Source organism: Podarcis vaucheri, assembly GCF_965113315.1.
Source record: "Podarcis vaucheri genome assembly, chromosome: 11".
Classification (NCBI taxonomy): domain Eukaryota; kingdom Metazoa; phylum Chordata; class Lepidosauria; order Squamata; family Lacertidae; genus Podarcis; species Podarcis vaucheri.
The window spans coordinates 55,023,488-55,042,217 of NC_138749.1; the positions used below are offsets into that span (position 1 = coordinate 55,023,488).

Sequence of the window (18,730 nt, forward strand, 5' to 3'; positions counted from 1 at the left end):
ATCCGATCCGAGCCGCCGGGTCGCCGCCCACTGTGGAGGGGGGGGGTGCCAGGCGTGCGGTGCGGAGAGAGAGCGAGGGACTATCTGGGGGAGGGACAGTGCAGCGGCCGCCCAGCGCAGCGCTGAGCGCGGGAGAGAACCACACCAGACCAGACCAGGCAGCAGCAAGAAGAAGCTGGCAGCGGCGGCAGGTTAGGGGTTAGGGGGCGCAAATTACTTGCCTTGCCCCGGGTGCTGACAACCCACGCTATGCCACTGCCTAAGAATACAGTTACCTATCTGCCCAAGCAGCCTCTGGGCTGGGTTGTACTAATGCAATCATGATACAGCACAGCAGGTCCCCTGTTTCATACAAGAGGTACATTTCACTGCATAATATAAAGCAAATGGGGGTATTAATTCCCCACCCACCCAAAAAACCATCAAGTTCTAGTTCCACAATACTCAAAGAAGCAAAGAAACCTTGGAAATGTTGAGCAGCATATTCTTCATAGAGTATGGGATATGTTTGGGTGAATGTGCAAGCAACAGTCTTCCCTCACATCTAACTAAAGGTCCTGTGACTCCTTTCATGGGAGATGACCAGGAACAAAAAGTTGTGGTTTTTTTGGCAGTGACTACTAAAATTGCGGGACGTGGGTGGCGCTGTGAGTTAAACCACAGAGCCTAGGACTTGCCGATCAGAAGGTCGGCGATTTGAATCCCTGCGACAGGGTGAGCTCTCGTTGCTCAGTCCCTGCTCCTGCCAACCTAGCAGTTTGAAAGCACATCAAAGTGCAAGTAGATAAATAGGTACTGCTCTGGCGGGAAGGTAAACAGCATTTCCATGTGCTGCTCTGGTTTGCCAGAAGCGGCTTAGTCATGCTGGCCCCATGACCCGGAAGCTGTACGCCTGCTCCCTCGGCCAATAAAGCAAGATGAGTGCCGCAACCCCAGAGTCGATCACGACTGGACCTGATGCTAAGGGGTCCTTTTACCTTTTACTAAAATTGCATCGTTCTTTCCCTGCCCTCTGCAATTTATCACCATTCCAGTCAGTTAGCCATTCAGATGTCTTTTTCAGTTTCTGATTCAACTGTCTGTTTGCTATGTAACCTTCTTGATTTTGGAACATCAAGATCCCACAAGGCTCTCATTATAGCTGCTAAGGTTCCACACTGAATTACTAAAACTCAGCACAGTGTTGTTTATCGTCTCCACGACCCTCTGAGGTTATTGCATCATTGTTATTTTATGGCAGTTCACAAGAAAGGAACAGAAGGCAAAGTAATGTCACTGTTGTTTAATATGGCAAACATTGGGAAAAGAGTAAATTCATGTTCTTTGTACCATTACATTGAGGAAACAATTTGAGCTGAACTCAATCAGCCATCCTGCACTATAACTGTATAAGGATGTAGTTAAGCAATTTAAGAGACTGCAGAGTGAAATTAACGTGGCTTCAAGCCATACTGCATGGGTGGTTCGATTTTTGGGGGCCCCAGTGCACGCATCTCACACATGAATAAACAACCACACTGCAGATACGTGTACTACAAAGATGGAGGAAATAGCAGACCCATACTTGGTAGCAGACAAACACATACATTTAAAGCAGTATCATGGCTTCCCCCGAGAGCCTTAGGAACTGAGAGTTGATAGTAGATGCTTATTTCCCTTCAGAGAGCTCATGGGCAGACTTTGACAATTTTTCATGATATGGTGCCCTATGCAAGACCAAAGTTGGTGTCCCCAAAGAGATCTTCTCAATTATGGATCTTCTCAGTTATGCTTCCCCCTCAACTCGGCACCCTGTGTTGAGGAAACACCGGCATTACCCTAAATCCGGCATTGTATAGAGTTACCATTTCCTGAGTGATTTAACATCCGACCCTTCTTCCCAGGTAATTGTAACTCTGTGATGGGAATGGGAGCGTCTCCACCCGCATTATTCTGCCTGGACACTGAGGTCCAGCGCTGAGGGCCTTCTGGTGGTTCCCTCACTGCGGAGAAGCCAAGTTACAGGGAACCAGACAGAGAGCCTCCTCGGTAGTGGTGCCCGCCCTGTGGGACACCCTCCCACCAGATGTCAAAGAGAAAAACAACTACCAGACCTTTAGAAGACATCTGAAAGCAGCCCTGTTTAGGGAAGCTTTTAATGTTTGATGGACTATTGTATTTTAATATTCTGTTGGAAGCCACCCAGAGTGGCTGGGGAAACCTAGACAGATGGGCAGGGTATAAAAAATAAATTATTATTATTATTATTATTATTATTATTATTATTATTATTATTATTATTATTGGAACCCTCAACAACTCTCAGACCCTTAACAAACTACAGCTCCCAAAATTCTTTGGGAGAAGCCATGACAGTTTACAGTGGTACAAGAGTACTTTAAATGTATGGTGTGGCCACACATATCATTTATGCTCCCCATGGCAAGGCTGATGGAGCAAGGTCTCTTTCTGTCCAGTGCTGCTCTAAGACCCATATTTTTGTGCAGTTTTTGGAATCGCGCCATTGCAAAGTTATGCTGAATGCATCTATCTAGAGACACTTGAACCAAACAACCATATATATACATACGCAATATTATATTAAATTGGACTTACAATGCAGTTCTATCCTTATGAAGTCTTCAATTCCCAGATTCTCTAAAAACACACCAGAAGAAGCGGTTGTCTTAAAGAAAAAGGACACATCAGCACTCAGTTCTCCATGAAAAGTGGGGAAATGAAGATACGAGGCCTCAGTGTTGAAGGAGGCTGCATTCCAAAACTCCCCTAATGGCAGAGAGAGGGAGAAAGTCAGAAAACATTGTTACATGCAGTGCATTTAAATAGATGCAAACAGAATGCATTAATTTCCCCCTTCTCTTGCAATTTCAATCCAGAGCTCTATAAATACTGCATAAATAGGGGTCAGTGTGTTGGAAGATTCCATTCCACCTTTAGTTGCAGGCATGGGATTGTTATGTGTCACATGTCTGTTTACATTCCAGCAAGGTTTGCTGGGCTAAGCAGAACTTCCACTGTATTGCTTTTGTTTTGACTCTCTCTCCGAGAAGACGGCAAGGAGAGACGACATGTTTCTTTGTTCTGATTTATGATTAATAAATCCGTAGTTCTTAGTATGTATCCACAAGCCTCAGCCTCTTCTGTTGTGCAGTTCATATTGCTGAGTATAGTGTGCTCAGGTCTGGGAGGCTCGAGTTACTGATTTATGTCGGAGGTAGAGGTTGATGGATCTTCGCAGCAGCAGAGCTGAGAAGGAGATGATCCAGCTGGGGGCTACCCAGCTGGCCTTTTGACCCAGGTTGCCGACACAGTGGTCTTGGACCAGGATACTTAAAAGCCCTCTCTTCCCCTACAAGAGCCTGCCCACCTGCCTGGATCACTAACAAAGTCATTGCTCAGAAATGCTCTTGGTGAGTAGGAATGTCAACTTGGCCCCGTGACCATATCTGATGGAACTTCAATTGAGGACACAACTTTATGTGAGTGTCCCTGCAGCAATGCCATGTTTTTTGCCTTTATACTGATCAAACTGCAGATATGTCTGTACCCTCCCATGTCCTAAAAACCAGGCCACCAGACTCCTCCATTGATATCTCTAGGAGTGCTTCAGATTGTTACATAAAATAGCCAGTTGCTTTGTAACTAGGCTATTTCCTAGTTAGAGAACATTGATCTTGCCTAACACATTTGTAATCGAACACAGACCCAGGGATGATGTGTTTGACACTATGCTGCAAAATTTAAACACACCTTGTTATTTCTGCCGCTAAACCCTTACACTTTTATCTGTCACTTTCATAAGCTCTACTGCTTTCCAAGTCAAATTAGGCACTTAGCATCTACCTGTGGATGCCAAAAACATTTTCTTGTGCTAATTCAATGTGTTTTTAAAATAATATATATATAATATAGTTTGCAAAATGAGCTGATGCTTAGAAGTTAAAAATTGTCAACACCAGGTTCCCATTATGGTTAAGAACATTGTGGAATGTTTAACAAGAAGGCAAATGGAGCAAATGTAATGTAGTAGAATAATGAAACATTAATATATATAGTAAAAGCTGAAACAAACTTGACTCTGTACCACTTTTTATACTTTCCAAACAACATTCAAATGACATTTTTCTAAAAAGTATTTTCTAAAAATTCCTGTATACCCATTGTTGTGGGAAATTCAAGCATTTTACTGATGTACACATATGTATCTTTAAACATCAGTGCTTGTACATCTGGAAACCTTGGTTGGACCAGAGTTTCCAGACAAGCATTCAGAGGAGCTTAAATCCTCAGTACTAGATTCACATGACATTCTGCCAACTATCACAATCATTTGGGGGAAAGCCTAGTTCTGAATGGTAATTTATTGTGCTTCTGGATGGGAGCTTATTGTGGAATTCGCGCTGCTCATGTGCACAAATTTTCTTAGCAGTGTTCGCATGACGTGTACTTTTTACATTTAATCATGGAAAATCTGATGAGCAAAAATAGCCTGTTATACATCCTGAGTCACTGTTGCTGTGGAAGCTTATCAGCACTTCTTGGGGCGGGGGGGATTGTCAAATATGAAGCGATGTTTTGGTGGGCAGCTTCCATTTGTCAACACCTGAGCAAGACCTACAAGCACGCCTATTCCCACTAACTGGCGCTTGCTGAAAGCACTTGCAATTTCAACACCTCAGTTAAGAGCATGGGCAGGCAAACTAAGGCCTGGGAGCCGGATCCAGCCCAATCACCTTCTAAATCCGCCCGCGGATGGTCCGGGAATCAGCGTGTTTTTACATGAGTAGAATGTCTCCTTTTATTTAAAATGCATCTCTGGCTTATTTGTGGGGCATAGGATTTCGTTCATCCCTCCCTCCCAAAAAATATAGTTTGGCCCCCCCCCCACAAGTTCTGAGGGACAGTGGACTGGCCCCCTGCTGAAAAAGTTTGCTGACCCCTGGTTAAGAGGAAATGCTTATTAAAATCTACATCGGTGCTTTTGTCTTGCACAAGACTTCCTTTTCACATTTGTGCAGGCCACAGTCAGGTTAATAGCATTCTTGCGAAGACCTCAGCATTAAAAATTAAATAAAACAACCACAAAAAACGGTGGTTATTGACCCAGCCACCCAAAGCACAAACCTCTATCTTTGCCCTTGTGAAATATATTAACTGAGACCGGTAACATTTGCTATTGCACACTTCCTGGGGTTGTTTCTATGGTATACACGTCTCCAAACACATTCTGTCAAGCCGCACCCGCTGGTGTGGGTGGCAAGTGGTAAAACAAAACAACATGAATATTTGTGACTGGAAGATAAGGAAATGTGTGGAATGGGCCAAATGGACACATGGGGGGAGGGAGGAATGGAATTTTGTGATATAAGGTGCCAATCTGAATTGTCCATCTACATTGTCTTTGCTATTCTCTAGAGATTGTGAGCAAGTGTGCATGTTTGTGCATGTTTGTGCATGACTGATGGGGAAGAAAGAGGAAGGGTGAGGATGGGAACAAGAAGAATTAAACTGAAATTTAAAAATCTCAGAGTGCTAATCAGAGAACCTGTTGAGGTAGCTGTGAACAGCAGTTCCTCTCTACTAGTTGCATCCATCAAACAGTTAAGAGCTGTAAAGTAAAGGTAAAGGTACCCCTGCCCGAACGGGACAGTCTTGACAGACTCTGGGGTTTGTGCGCCCATCTCACATCTATTGGCCGGGGGCCAGCGCTGTCCGAAGACACTTCCGGGTCACGTGGCCAGCGTGACAACGCTGCTCTGGCGAGCCAGAGCCGCACACGGAACGCCGTTTACCTTCCCGCTGGTAAGCGGTACCTATTTATCTACTTGCCCCCGGGGGTGCTTTCGAACTGCTAGGTGGGCAGGCGCTGGGACCGAGCAGCGGGAGCGCACCCCGCCGCGGGGATTCGAACCGCCGACCTTTCGATCGGCAAGCCCTAGGCGCTGAGGCTTTAGCCCACAGCGCCACCCGCGTCCCTTAGTTAAGAGCTGTAGTTCTTATTTATTCTGAAAATGTGGGTTCTTGGACTTCTTTGTACAGCAACCATGTTCTATTTTGCATCTTGCAGAAGAAAACTGAATACAAAGCTGATGTGACAGTTTATTGTACATCATAAATGAAAAGCATTAACAAAACAAGGACCTTGTGGTCTTTTTCTATTTTTCTAACAGTTTTGAAAGCCATCAGCTTGGAGAAGTGGATGCAAAATATGGCCTTTGTCGCACTCATAATTACTGATGGAAAAGGAAAGTGATCCTAACCTTTTATCACCTACCATAAAGCTATTCTATATTGTGCACTTGACATCCATAAAGAATTCATGCCAGCAGGGATACTTTGCCTGCAATCCTGACTATTATAAACTGCAGCTAAAAATACATTGCCATTCACCCCGCCCCCTCAAAAACTGCCTCTTTACAGAAAGATGCTCCTCTTCAAGCCACTCACTCGTGTGCTCCCAGGCTTCTTGGAGACAAATTCCCAGTGTTTACTGAGTAAGTAATATTTGCTTTCCCCACTAGATAAGCATGCAGATGATCTGGCTGTCTGAAGGCCTTTGAGATAAACTTTCGCATAGTGCATCAATAGGTAGTTGCCTACCTGAGAGATGTCTCAGGCTGTAGACAGGCAATGATTTTTAAGAATTGAAAGCTGTAAGATGGATGCTTCACTCTCTAAGTTGGACGCACACATTTCTTTGGTCTCCGTGTCTTCCCTATCCAAGCGTTCTTTTGAAATGCTGTGCTATGAAAAACAGCAAAAGCTGTCTGACCTGGCTTGATACTGGGCACTATAATATTACTATAGCTGTGTTTTTTTTTTTTCTACACTAAAAGGTGCCAGAACACACCTCCCTCAGAAGACCCACTCCAGAGCTCAAAGAGGATATCTTCAAGCTGGGGGTCTGGTCTCTTCACGAACCAGAGGCAGCCTCTGTCAGGCAATAATAACAATAATAATATATTATTTATACCTCACCCATCTGGCTGGGTGGGGTTTTCCCAGCCACTCTGGGTGGCTCCCAACAGAATAATAATAATAATAATAATAATAATAATAATAATAATAATAATGTGATAAAACATCAAACATTCAAACTTTCCCTAAACAGGGCTGCCTTCAGATGTCTTCTAAAAGCAGATAGTTGTTTATCTCCTTGACATCTCATGGGAAGACGTTCCACATGGTGGGCGCTACTACTGAAAAGGCCCTCTGCCTGGTTCCCTGTAACCTCACTTTTTGCAGGGAGGGAACCACCAGAAGGCCCTTGGAGCTGGACCTCAGTGTCCAGGCTGAACGATGGGGGTGGAGACGCTCCTTCAGGCATACTGGGCTGAGGCCGTTTAGGGATTTAAAGGTCAGCACGAACACTTTGAATTGTGCTCGGAGACGTACTGGGAGCCAATGTAGGTCTTTCAGGACTGGTGTTATATGGTCTTGGTGGCCACTCCCAGTCACCAGTCTAGCTGCCTCAGCCTCCTTCAAATGGGCAAGCCGTCTCTTTCTCCTGGGACGAAGAGGTGCTCTGCCCATGCGAAGGTGGTGATGGCAGCAGCCCTAAACAGAGCCCATTCCACTTTGAGAAGAAGAAGAAGAAGAAGAAGAAGAAGAAGAAGAAGAAGAAGAAGAAGAAGAAGAAGAAGAATAGTAGTAGTAGTAGTAGTAGTAGTAGTTTGGACTTGCTATCCTGCTTTTTCACTACCTGAAGGAGTCTCAAAGCAGCTAACAATCTCCTTTCCCTTCCTCCCCCACAACAAACACTCTGTGAGGTGAGTGGGGCTGAGAGACTTCAGAGAAGTGTGACTAGCCCAAGGTCACCCAGCAGCTGCATGTGGAGGAACAGGGAATCAAACCCAGTTCACCAGATTACAAGTCCATTGCTCCTAACCACTACACCACATTGGCTCATGAAATGGGCTAAACTCATGTAGGGTTTATTTTAAGACCCTTATTCTGATTATTCTAACAAAATTGGTTCCCCCCTCACTGAGTCTCATAGTTAACAATGGATAAACTGCTTAGTGATATTACTTTTTAAGGAGAAATGTATAAAATGAATAGACGAAGGCCACTAAGGCTTTCAGGCAAGTCTAGCATTATTGTATGTAAGAAAATGTATTCGTGAAGAATCTTATTTGAGGCGGCTAGACTTCAGTTTAAAAGGTGCAGGAAAGGAATTCCAGTGTACCATAAATATAATACATCTAGTCTAGTAAGTAATTTGTAATTTCTATGCAACAAACCATTTGCTTTCAGGATTTCAAAGGCACAATAAAAAGAATATTAATTAACTCTTTTTTAAGTTTTTGCAGTTTGCAAATAAAATGCAAACATAAATGGATACAAAGGAAACATAAGTCAGGAAAATTATTAGTTTTGAATACTGCCCAATTTGTTACAAAGGAGCCTTTCAGTGAACCGTCTATCAGCACAAAGTCATTATGATACTCAAGTGTTTGAATCACAACACACACTTGTTTGTTTCTTATTTGCAAGAATACTATTGCAAACGCCGTTATAAAATTAAACATAAATTTCCCAACGTCCAAACACCAGAAAGCATTCCGATAGTGATGGTGGCAGTGTGTCAACAAAACAGCAAAAAGCAGCTTCGGGCGGGAGACAATTTGCAGCCCTTATGTTGCAGATCAATGGGGGAAACATTATTGGCAAGTTCTCTACCCAAGGATGATAAAGCAAAATATTAAACCTGGCACACAACATAATACCGTTAAGGAGCAAGGAAAGGAATCCAGAGATCTAAGTTTTATTTTCAAACACAGATGTCTACTATGACAGAAAGGAAAGGTCTTATACTTTCTATATTTTGCTTTTTAAACTGTACAATATTCATTGCCCTAAAGCAATTTTCACTAGCCTGGTGCCTCCAGATACAACTCTCATCAGATTGCTTTCAATGGATGGTTAGTCCATTGAACTTAGTCTTGTATTTTCTGACTGGCAGCAGCTCTACAGGATGATTGACAAGGGTCTTTCCCAGCCCTACCTAGAGTTGTCGGGGAATGAACTTGGAACCTTCCGCATGCAAAATGGATCATCAACATTTAACTACATCCTTCTCCCTTGGAGCTGTAGCAGAAAACAGACCAGATCTGTTGAAGTGAAGGCTGTTCTAAAAGAGGCTATGAGTTTGTTCATCAGCTGACAACAAGCATAAACCCCACTACTTTCTTTCCAGAAGGGCTAGAGACTTACTTTAAAAATAAAAATAAAAACGAAAGATAAGAGTCTGGGGCATCTGCCACAGAGGTGGATTTGGAGGAGAGCAACAAGCTGATTTGCACTGGGTGCTGAAGGTTAGCAGGAGCTGGGACTGAGTAACGGGAGCTCACCCCGTCACGGGGATTCCACTGACCTTCCAATCAGCAAGCCCAAGAGGCTCAGTGGTTTAGACCACAGCACCACCCGCGCCCTACACCCAAGAGAGAAGATGTAGCAGGGAGTGTCACAACAAAGGTGAACAATGGAAGGCAAGAGGTGGGGGGGTCACCAAATTTTGGTGCTGCACAGGGCACCGCTTACATTTTAAAGCCCAAAGTCTGCCACTGATAGGGTGCTGGGTTACTGACTCCAGCTGTACAGCATCATCTCTCTGGACAAGAGGAAGATTAGCTAAAATTTCCCTATGATTAAGTGATCTATCCATGGCACATTCCAAAATGTGTGTAACTGAAGTTGTGCAGGCCTGCCATATTCCCTGCACAGTGTTTGAATCATCTCTTTACTTTACAGTCTAAAGAGCAAGGTTGAATAAAATAGGAGCATGCAGTCCCTGGCGGTGCGATGAGGCACACAATGCCCGAACAATGCAGCTTGCCAGGCTTGGGGCAAGCTTGGGGCGGCAGCTAGACTGGTGACTGGAAGTGGCCGCTGAGACCACATAACACCAGTCCTGAAAGACCTACATTGGCTCCCAGTACGTTTGCAGGCACAATTCAAAGTGCTGGTGCTGACCGTTAAAGCCCCAAACAGCCTTGGCCCTGTATACCTGAAGGAGCATCTCCACTTCCATCGTTCTGCCCGGACACTGAGGTCCAGCGCCAAGGGCCTTCTGGCGTTTCCCTCACTGTGAGAAATGAGGTTACAGGGAACCAAGCAGAGGGCCTTCTTAGTAGTGGCACCCGCCCTATGGAATGCTATGGAATAAACAACTATCAGACTTTTAGAAGACATCTGAAGGCAGCCCTCTTTAGGGAAGCTTTTAATATTTGATGAATCATTGTATTTTAATATTCTGCTGGAAGCCGCCCAGAGTGGCTGGGGAAATCCAGCCAGATGGGCAGGGTATAAATAATAAATCACTATTGTTATTATTACTGGGGAAGCAGTCCCAGTTTCTCCTTGCTATTTGCCCATCTTGTCCACAGAAGGTCACTACAGTGGATGTTCGGGTTGCGAATGTGATCCATGTGGGAGGCACATTCGCAAGCTGCAGTGTTCGCAACCCACAACACCGCATCTGTGCACATGCGGGTTGCGATTCGGCACTTCTGTGCATGCGCAAAGCATGATTTAGCGCTTCTGTGCATGCGCAACTGCCGAAACCCGGAGGTAACCCGTTCCGGTACTTCTGGGTTTCGGCACGTCCGTAACCCCAAAAAAAACACAACCTGAAGCGTCTGTAACCCAAGGTATGACTGTACTGGGATTGGAGGAGAGACTTCAGCAGTGTTTTCCTTGCATGGCAGCACATACAAAGGAGAGACTGGGACAGGGGAGGTGGCTTTGGCTGTGCCCATGTGGAGAAGGGAAGGCAAGTCAGGAGGGAAGGGCGAGAGAAAAACCCTGAGCTGTCGTTGTTAAGTTGTGGGTGAACATATCAGACGACACAGCGATTCTTCAGACAGCTCTTGTTTATTCAGAGGTCAGAACAGAACTGATGGGTTCAGCCAATCTGCTTATATAGAGCTCAACTACAAAGCAACAGTAACAACTTTCTTTAACTATCCAATCACTGAACGTCATTTTCAATTCCTTATTTGCATATGCGGACCTGAGTGAAAACTATCTACAGTATCCACCTGCTGGCCCAGAGTGAGAACTTCAGTACATAACAGTCGTGAGAGGAAGTTATATGCTCTAAAATGCTCCCATAAGGGCAAGGGGGAATGGGGCATCCATCAGATGAAAGTGCAGGGAGAGATGCGATGAGTTGACTGTGGGATGCAGGTTGAGAAAGAGAGTTGGAGATGCAGTGGGCTGGCAGAGAGAGAAAGGCTTCTGTGAATTGAGGATTTGGACTTCTGTGAAAGTGTGTTCTTTCGGAACAGAAAACCAGGGATTCAAAGGAGTGGGTCTATGTTTTGTGGCTCAGACTCCACCTCTGCCATGAACTTAGTTCCACTGGGCAATCTCACGCTCAACACTTCCTCAAAATTCCCAAAGGTGCCCATGGATCAGCCTCTTGAATTAAAATAAAATTAAAGATGATAAATGGACTTTGAATATCAAAGCTAAAGCTTCTGTTTTTAATAATAAAAAAGCACAACATAAGCCCGTTTTAGGAAACAATAATTTATAGTGCTATTTAGCTTTCCTGTTTTCCTTAAACAGGTCTTTTATTATGTAAGCACACGGCAGGGTGGTTATTGGACCCAAGAGATTACAGCAGTTTTCCATTCCAATCCATTTAATGGAGCCTTTGGTATTTGGGTCAGAAATTGAAGTAGACGTTCTTTCACGCTGCCTTCCAAATAGTGTCTAGGTGAACAACTATGAGAATAAGGATTTATATATGTTAAAAAAAAGACAGAATGTGTGTCATACGAGGAGATAAACTTTTTAGTGGAATAATATAATTTGGTATTTGAGAGTGGTAGCAGCAGACAGAAACAAGGATCTCTGGTGGGCAGTCAAACTATGTACCTGGGCCCAGCAATATCCATTTTTATTTCTTTCCCCTTTCTTCCCTGCTTGCTCTTATTTGCATTGTTCAGCAGCCCTAAAAGGAAGACTGGAAACAAATGTTATGGCATTTCCCATAATCTGCAAGTGCATATTAGAAAACAGCTCACTAATATTCTGAACTTAAAAGGAAAATAAGCTGTATACCATTCCCTGTATTTTATGTTTCTGTATATAAGCCCGTTTTAGGACACAATAGGGCACTTATTAATTTGTCATTGGTCTTATTTTAGCATTTTAAAATGCACTCCATATTTTAATAACATTTGTTTGATGCTTTGATGCTGTTGAAGTATTATTGAAAACTGTTGCTCCTTCAGGGGATTACTGAAAGAGAGGGGGGCAGCTCAAAGAGGAGCGCAGGCTGGCAGAGAGAAAGGACTATGCAACCCTAAATTGCATAATAAATAAAAATAATAAAATAAAATAAAATAAAAAATTGCCACAGACCACTATGGCCCCATCCAGCAAAGGATCTGATTCCAACTACTCCTTACTTCCTTTGCAGGTCTATGACACTTCAACGGGGGGTGGGGGGTGGGGGGTGGGAATAATAATAATAATAATAATAATAATAATAATAATAATAATAATTTATTATTTGTACCCCGCCCATCTGGCTGGGCTTCCCCAGCCACTCTGGGAAGCTTCCAAGAAAGATGAAAAATACATTAAAATGTCACACATTAAAAACTTCCCTAAACAGGGCTGCCTTCAGATGTCTTTTAAATGTCGGGCAGTTCTTTATTTCCTTGACATCTGATGAGAGGGCGTTCCACAGCTCGGGTGCCACTACCGAGAAGGCCCTCTGCCTCCTTCCCTGTAGCTTAGCTTCTCGCAGTGAGGGAACCGCCAGAAGGCCCTCAGCGCTGGACCTCAGCGTTCATGCAGAATGATGGGGGTAGAGACGCTCCTTCAGGTATACTGGGCCGAGGCCGTTTAGGGCTTTAAAGGTCAGCACCAACACTTTGAATTGTACTTGGAAATGTACTAGGAGCCAATGTAGGTCTTTCAGGACTGGTGTTATGTGGTCTTGGTGGCAGCTGCCAGTCACCAGTCTAGCTACCGCATTCAGGATTAGTTGTAGTTTCCAGGTCACCTTCACATAGTGTGCATTGCAGTAGTCTAAGCGAGAGATAACCAGAGCATGCACCACTCTGGCGAGACAGTCCGCAGGCAGATAGGGTCTCAGCCTGCGTACCAGATGGAGCTGGTAAACAGCTTCCCTGGACACAGAGTTGACCTGAGCCTCCATGGACAGCTGCGAGTCCAAAATGACTCCCAGGCTGCACACCTGGTCCTTCAGGGGCACAGTTACCCCATTCAGGACCAGGGAATCCTCCACACCTGTCTGCTGAGGCCGATCCCCATTCCTGAATGAAAACAGCTCAGTTGTTTGTATAGTTCAAGCCTACTCATGAAAGAAGAATGAATAATAGCTGCAGGACAGCACAATCTGCTGCATACTTACTCAGTAAGTACCAAATAATTTTACAGAGCTTATTTCCAAGCAGGGACAGAGGAAGGGGACAGACACAGTGGCTTGGGCATGCCAAGGCTCCGCGCTGCCCGAACGGTCTGCCCATTGCCCCCCAGCTGTAGGGTGGCTGAGTGGGAGGAGGCAGGCAGACTCCAGAGGCCCCTCCGGAGTGTGCCCCACCGCAATGGATTCACCCTCATCCTGCCCCTATGGGCGGCTTACACCTCCCCTGGGCATGGTGCTCCACCGCTGTTTCCAAGCTGTGCACAACTGCAGCTTGAGACTTACTGTGCAAGGGACAGTTAGATAACACAAAACTAAGAGAGATAAAGCAGGGCAGTTATTGCTATAGAGTTCACATGCAGACTTTGGAAAAGAAAGGAAAACAGGGACAACTGCAAATGGGATTTTACAGATGATGATGATGATAATAATAATAATAAATTTTATTTATACCCCGCCCTCCCCAGCCAAGACCGGGCTCAGTGCGGCTAACACCAGATATAAAACAATTGATTGAAATACAACTTAAAAAACAAGATTAAAATACAACATTAAAATGCAGCCTCATTTCAGCAGAAACTCAAAAACTTTTTTGGGGATGAAAACGTCAAGTCTTCCCCAAGGCTAACTATCCAGACTGGTCCTACAGGGAAGTCCCTAAGTAGGAGTTCCTAAGCCAGGGAAGTCCCTAAGTAGGAGTTCCATCACAGAAGGAAAAAGGAAAAAAGAAAGAGGGGGAGGTGTGTATTAATATAATATAATATAATATAATATAATATAATATAATATAATATAATATAATATAATATAACATAATATAATATAATATAATATAAAATAATAATAACAACATAACATAACATAACATGGTGTAAAAAAAAGTTAGGGTATCTTTGCACGTGTTGTACTTGAAATGTTACCAGCAGACTCCAGATATAAGGAGGGTAGGTCTTTTAGGATTAAAAGTGCTTTGAGCAGAATGTATTAAATATATTAAAAATGTTGCCCCAAAGCCAGAAGGAGTTACAACTAATGAACTAATAAAACATTTCCCTGCTTTTAATTACTTTGCACCACTTTATAAAATGGTGCAAAACTGGTTACCAGCGTGACATGTTTGGGAAGTGGGGGACAGGGAGGAAAGTACGGGGAACATATTCACCTTATTGAGGCAAATTGGCCAACATTCCTTTTGCCTGATCAGTTATGAGTAGTTCACTAACTGGGGCATAACAGGGGTTGAGATGCACATTCGATAACCTACCTTTCACAGAAAGTAATGTGGAGAGCTAGCCCTTGCTTTTAGAAGGATGCCTGGATGAACGTCTAAACTGCAAATATTGTCCATTCGTACATTATTTTCAGTGGGATATGCACTTAGATGCTTAGCTAAATAATCCCCCACATCTTAGCAGTGAGTGGGCTCACACGGCTGCGCAGAGCTAGAGCTGGATAGGAGCAAATGCCTTGCGCTGAAATTCTGGAGGGCAACGAAGCTGCCAGAACAGCAGAGCAGCAACTCAGCAGAACAATGCGTATGGACAAGCAATTAAAATGAATGACAACTGGAAGGCAGAGCTCTTTTCAGAAATGATTTCTGAAAGTTTGACACTAGACCAAGACAAGGCCAGGCTGCACCAAAACAGCGATTCCACCAAAATAAAAATAAAAATCATGAATTTGATGCAGAGCTTTGAGGAGAGAAGTTTTCATGAAACGGACCCAACTTCCTTTGTTCCACTGATTCATTTTGAGTGACTCCCCTCTCTTAGACTTTTGGTGCCTGTTAGCAACAATTTAAGAAGCTGGTGGCCTCCGGTTGCCTATCTACAACACAGGAAGAGCTGTGTGAGAGTTCTCTCAGGAGGAGAGCCAATTGAAAATCTTCTGTTACTATAACATATCGTAAGTAGCAGTCAGTTCTCTCCTTCCATCATCTCATTTGGTTGAGAGTAAACGTTTTTATGAGCCTCCTAGATGCTCCCATGCCTTCTGTTTATAGAGATAGAGATAGATTACACAGAAAGATTGCTAGAAAGCTAGTATTTTTAAAAAAGAAAGAACAGAAAAGAAAACGGTGGTGAATGATTCAACAGGAAGATTTTATTGGAGAGGGGTGACTGACATTTACTGTGCACTAGTACTCTGTGTGTGGAGGAATGTTGCAAAATTTAGTCTGGGAAAGGCAATATGCTTTTCTCAAAATCTTCTGAAAGGCTTTGAGCTAGATTTGCTCCTCCAGTGCAGAATCACCAATGCCTCCTAGAGTCCTCACCAGTGCCAGATTTACGTATAAGCTAAACAACCTATAGCTTAGGGTCCCACTCTCTTGCCCCCTCCAAAAAAAAATTAAAGGGAAAAAAATCTTTGATAAAATACATATTGCATTATGTGCAAATGGCTTTAGATACCTATATGAATTACCATATATAGTGGTACCTCAGGTTACATACGCTTCAGGTTACATATGCTTTAGGTTACAGACTCCGCTAACACAGAAATAGTGCTTCAGGTTAAGAACTTTGCTTCAGGATGAGAACAGAAATTGTGCTCCGGCGGCGCGGCAGCAGCAGGAGGCCCCATTAGCTAAAGTGGTGCTTCAGGTTAAGAACAGTTTCAGGTTAAGAACGGACCTCTGGAACAAATTAAGTACTTAACCTGAGGTACCACTGTAGCATATACAGTGGTGCCCCGCAAGACGAATGCCTTGCAAGACGGAAAACTCGCTAGACGAAAGGGTTTTCCATTTTGGAGGTGCTTCGCAAAACGGATCTCCTATGGGCTTGCTTCGCAAGACGACAATGTCTTGCGAGTTCCTGCTGGTTTTTTTCCCCTCCCCCCCTTTTTCTAAGCCGCTAAGCCGCTTATCAGCTGATCCGATCAGGAGATAAGCCGCTAAAAGCCGCTAATAGTGCTAATCCGCTAATCCGTCAATGGGCTTGCTTCGCAAGACGAAAAAACCGCTAGATGAAGAGAATCACAGAACGGATTCTTTTCGTCTTGCGAGGCACCACTATATTCAACAACAACAAAAAGTGATGATTTGTTGTTGACAAAGGACAGCTGGACATATAAAGGGCCCCATTACCTCCAGTAGCTGAGGGCCTCATCAAACCTAAATTCGGCCTTGGTCCTCACCCAGCGCCATTCATGCAGAAAACCCCTAGGCTGCAACCATCTTCTGCAGAAAGTCATTTTCTCCTCTCATCCTAAACTATCCCTTTGCTCCCACATATCTGTAATTTACAGATGTACTGCCATTGAGCATAGTGGTTCCATTTAGCTGGCATGCAGGCTGAGGCAGGCTATGGGAGACACAGAGCACTGATTTCAGCTCCAATCATAATTAAGTTATATATTTAAGAAGAACCTCTGCTTGAATAGGCATAAGCTTTTTTCAACTTTGTGGAATGTATCATTGATGGTTTTTGTGACTGTTTTGAAGAAGTTCTTTTTAGGAAAGCTTTGAATAATCATTATGGGTCTGGACAATTTTTATTCCAAAAGGAGTCAGCTGTTATGCATTCAGCTGCTTCATGTTGCACAAAATTAATAACTGCAATAGTGCTCTCCTAACCACTGATAGACATTTCTTGCACAAATTGCTTATCTAATCTTTCTGGAGAAATACTGTACCAATGCCACCTAGCTATGCTTGTTATATTATTAGGGGTAAAAGGTAGACCTCCCTTGCTTGTGGTCCCTCCCCATTTCCCTTATCAAGTTCTTGCCCTTGAGGATAATTGCCATTTCAGGGTCACTTACATTTTATCCTCAAAGCTTGAGTGCATGCACTGGGCTGAGATATATCTTTTTCGCCAGTCACTCTCTCAGAGAGAGATGACAACAGCTTGGCTCACAGTTCAGAAGGAGTAGCTGATGATTCAACCACTGGAACTATAGGTGGTGAAACTATCTCCACATTTAAATGCCACTTATTCTCTCCACCCCACTCACAAAAAGTATTTTGCTTCAGCCCACTCCCCAATGCATAGCTGAAACAAAGCACTCTATTTTAAGGTGGGTAAAATAGCTGGGAAATGCTCCTTGTCAATTCAGTCCAGCTCTATTTGAAACATCGAATTTTGTAGCAAAATGTATGTTTAGCCAATGCAGGTAGATTGTTACATTCAGATTGCTGACACAGGAAACGCAAAAAGTAAATTTAGTTTTAAAAATGAAAGAAAAATAATGCTTAAATGTCGAGGCCTAAGAAACAGCAGCTCAAATTAAGTCCCATAAGTCCTATATGAAGTGTACTATTGCAGGTGGCAGACGTTAGTTGACATAAGTTCAAAAAACAGAATTACTTACTATCACCCTGGCAAAGCAAAGGCCCAAGTTTGTAAGCTGCTTCAGAATTTGGCCGGTTTGTATCTGTGATGAAAAGTTCTGTTACTGGTAGATGGTCTTTATAGGACAGGAGCCCAGTGTCATTGGTCCTGGAACATATAAACAAACAAACTTTCAGATAATGCATTAAGCAGTTATGTGAATGGATGTCATTGTCTTTGTGTTAGTTGTGTCTAGCAAATGGCTGCATTTTTAGCAAATGTAGATGAATAATACAGTGAAGGCATAGAAATGTTTGCCAAAATGGCAACAGAGAGAGGGGCAGGGAGGAGTTAGAACTACATGCAGTTTTATATAAGGATGACATTTCTAAAGTCCAGTTTTGGCCAATAGCCTTGTCAAAGGAAATCTACATATATTGCCTCCCAGATTCATGGAGAGTTTGATGAAAGCAATGAGAACTCAGATCTCTTTCATGACAATGTAACAAAGCTGAAAAGTTGTGTCTGTGCTCAGACCCGTGCATGTATTCCTTGCAAGGAAGATGTCCTTTGGAGTAATCAAGTTCCACGCATAACTCAGCTCTGATGTGAAACTGACGTGCATTGAGTCAGACCATTCACCTATCCAGCTTAGTATTGTGGACACTGACTGGCAACAGCTCTCCAGAGTTTCTGAAAGGACCCTTTCCCAACCTAACAGAGATACCAAGGACTGACCTTTTAGTATGGAAACAATCATTTGTCTGGAACAAATAACGAAAAAGACCATAATCATTATTGATACCTGAATGCCACAAGTTATTCTTTCCCCATCTTTTCCAATTGAGAATATATAGTGTTTATGTTCATTTCAGTTTCTATAAGGGTGGGAGACTCTTACATTTGTCAAGTGTTCAAATTCTTACAACAGACAAGTGTGTGTGTGTATGTGTGTGTGTGTGTAATATATGATTGAAGAGAAACTGAGAAACTTGCAAGAAAAGGCTTACATTTTCTACTTATTTTGCTATCCATTTTTTATGCTTGC

General features: G+C 43.4%; 1 protein-coding gene across 6 annotated transcripts in view; it reads right to left on the reverse strand.

The window, feature by feature from the left end:
* Positions 1–18,730, reverse strand: part of CNTNAP4 (contactin associated protein family member 4) — a gene marked incomplete at its 5' end in the record, with an annotated part of 292,590 nt that overhangs the window by 55,616 nt on the left and 218,244 nt on the right. For all 6 annotated transcript variants that reach the window (XR_014224342.1, XM_082241506.1, XM_082241505.1 and 3 more), the window contains 2 exons: positions 2,596–2,766; positions 17,723–17,850. Coding sequence is in view for 5 of the 6 variants with exons in the window: in XM_082241506.1 (XP_082097632.1) it covers positions 2,596–2,766; positions 17,723–17,850 (299 nt within the window). The remainder of the gene's footprint in view (positions 1–2,595; positions 2,767–17,722; positions 17,851–18,730) is intronic.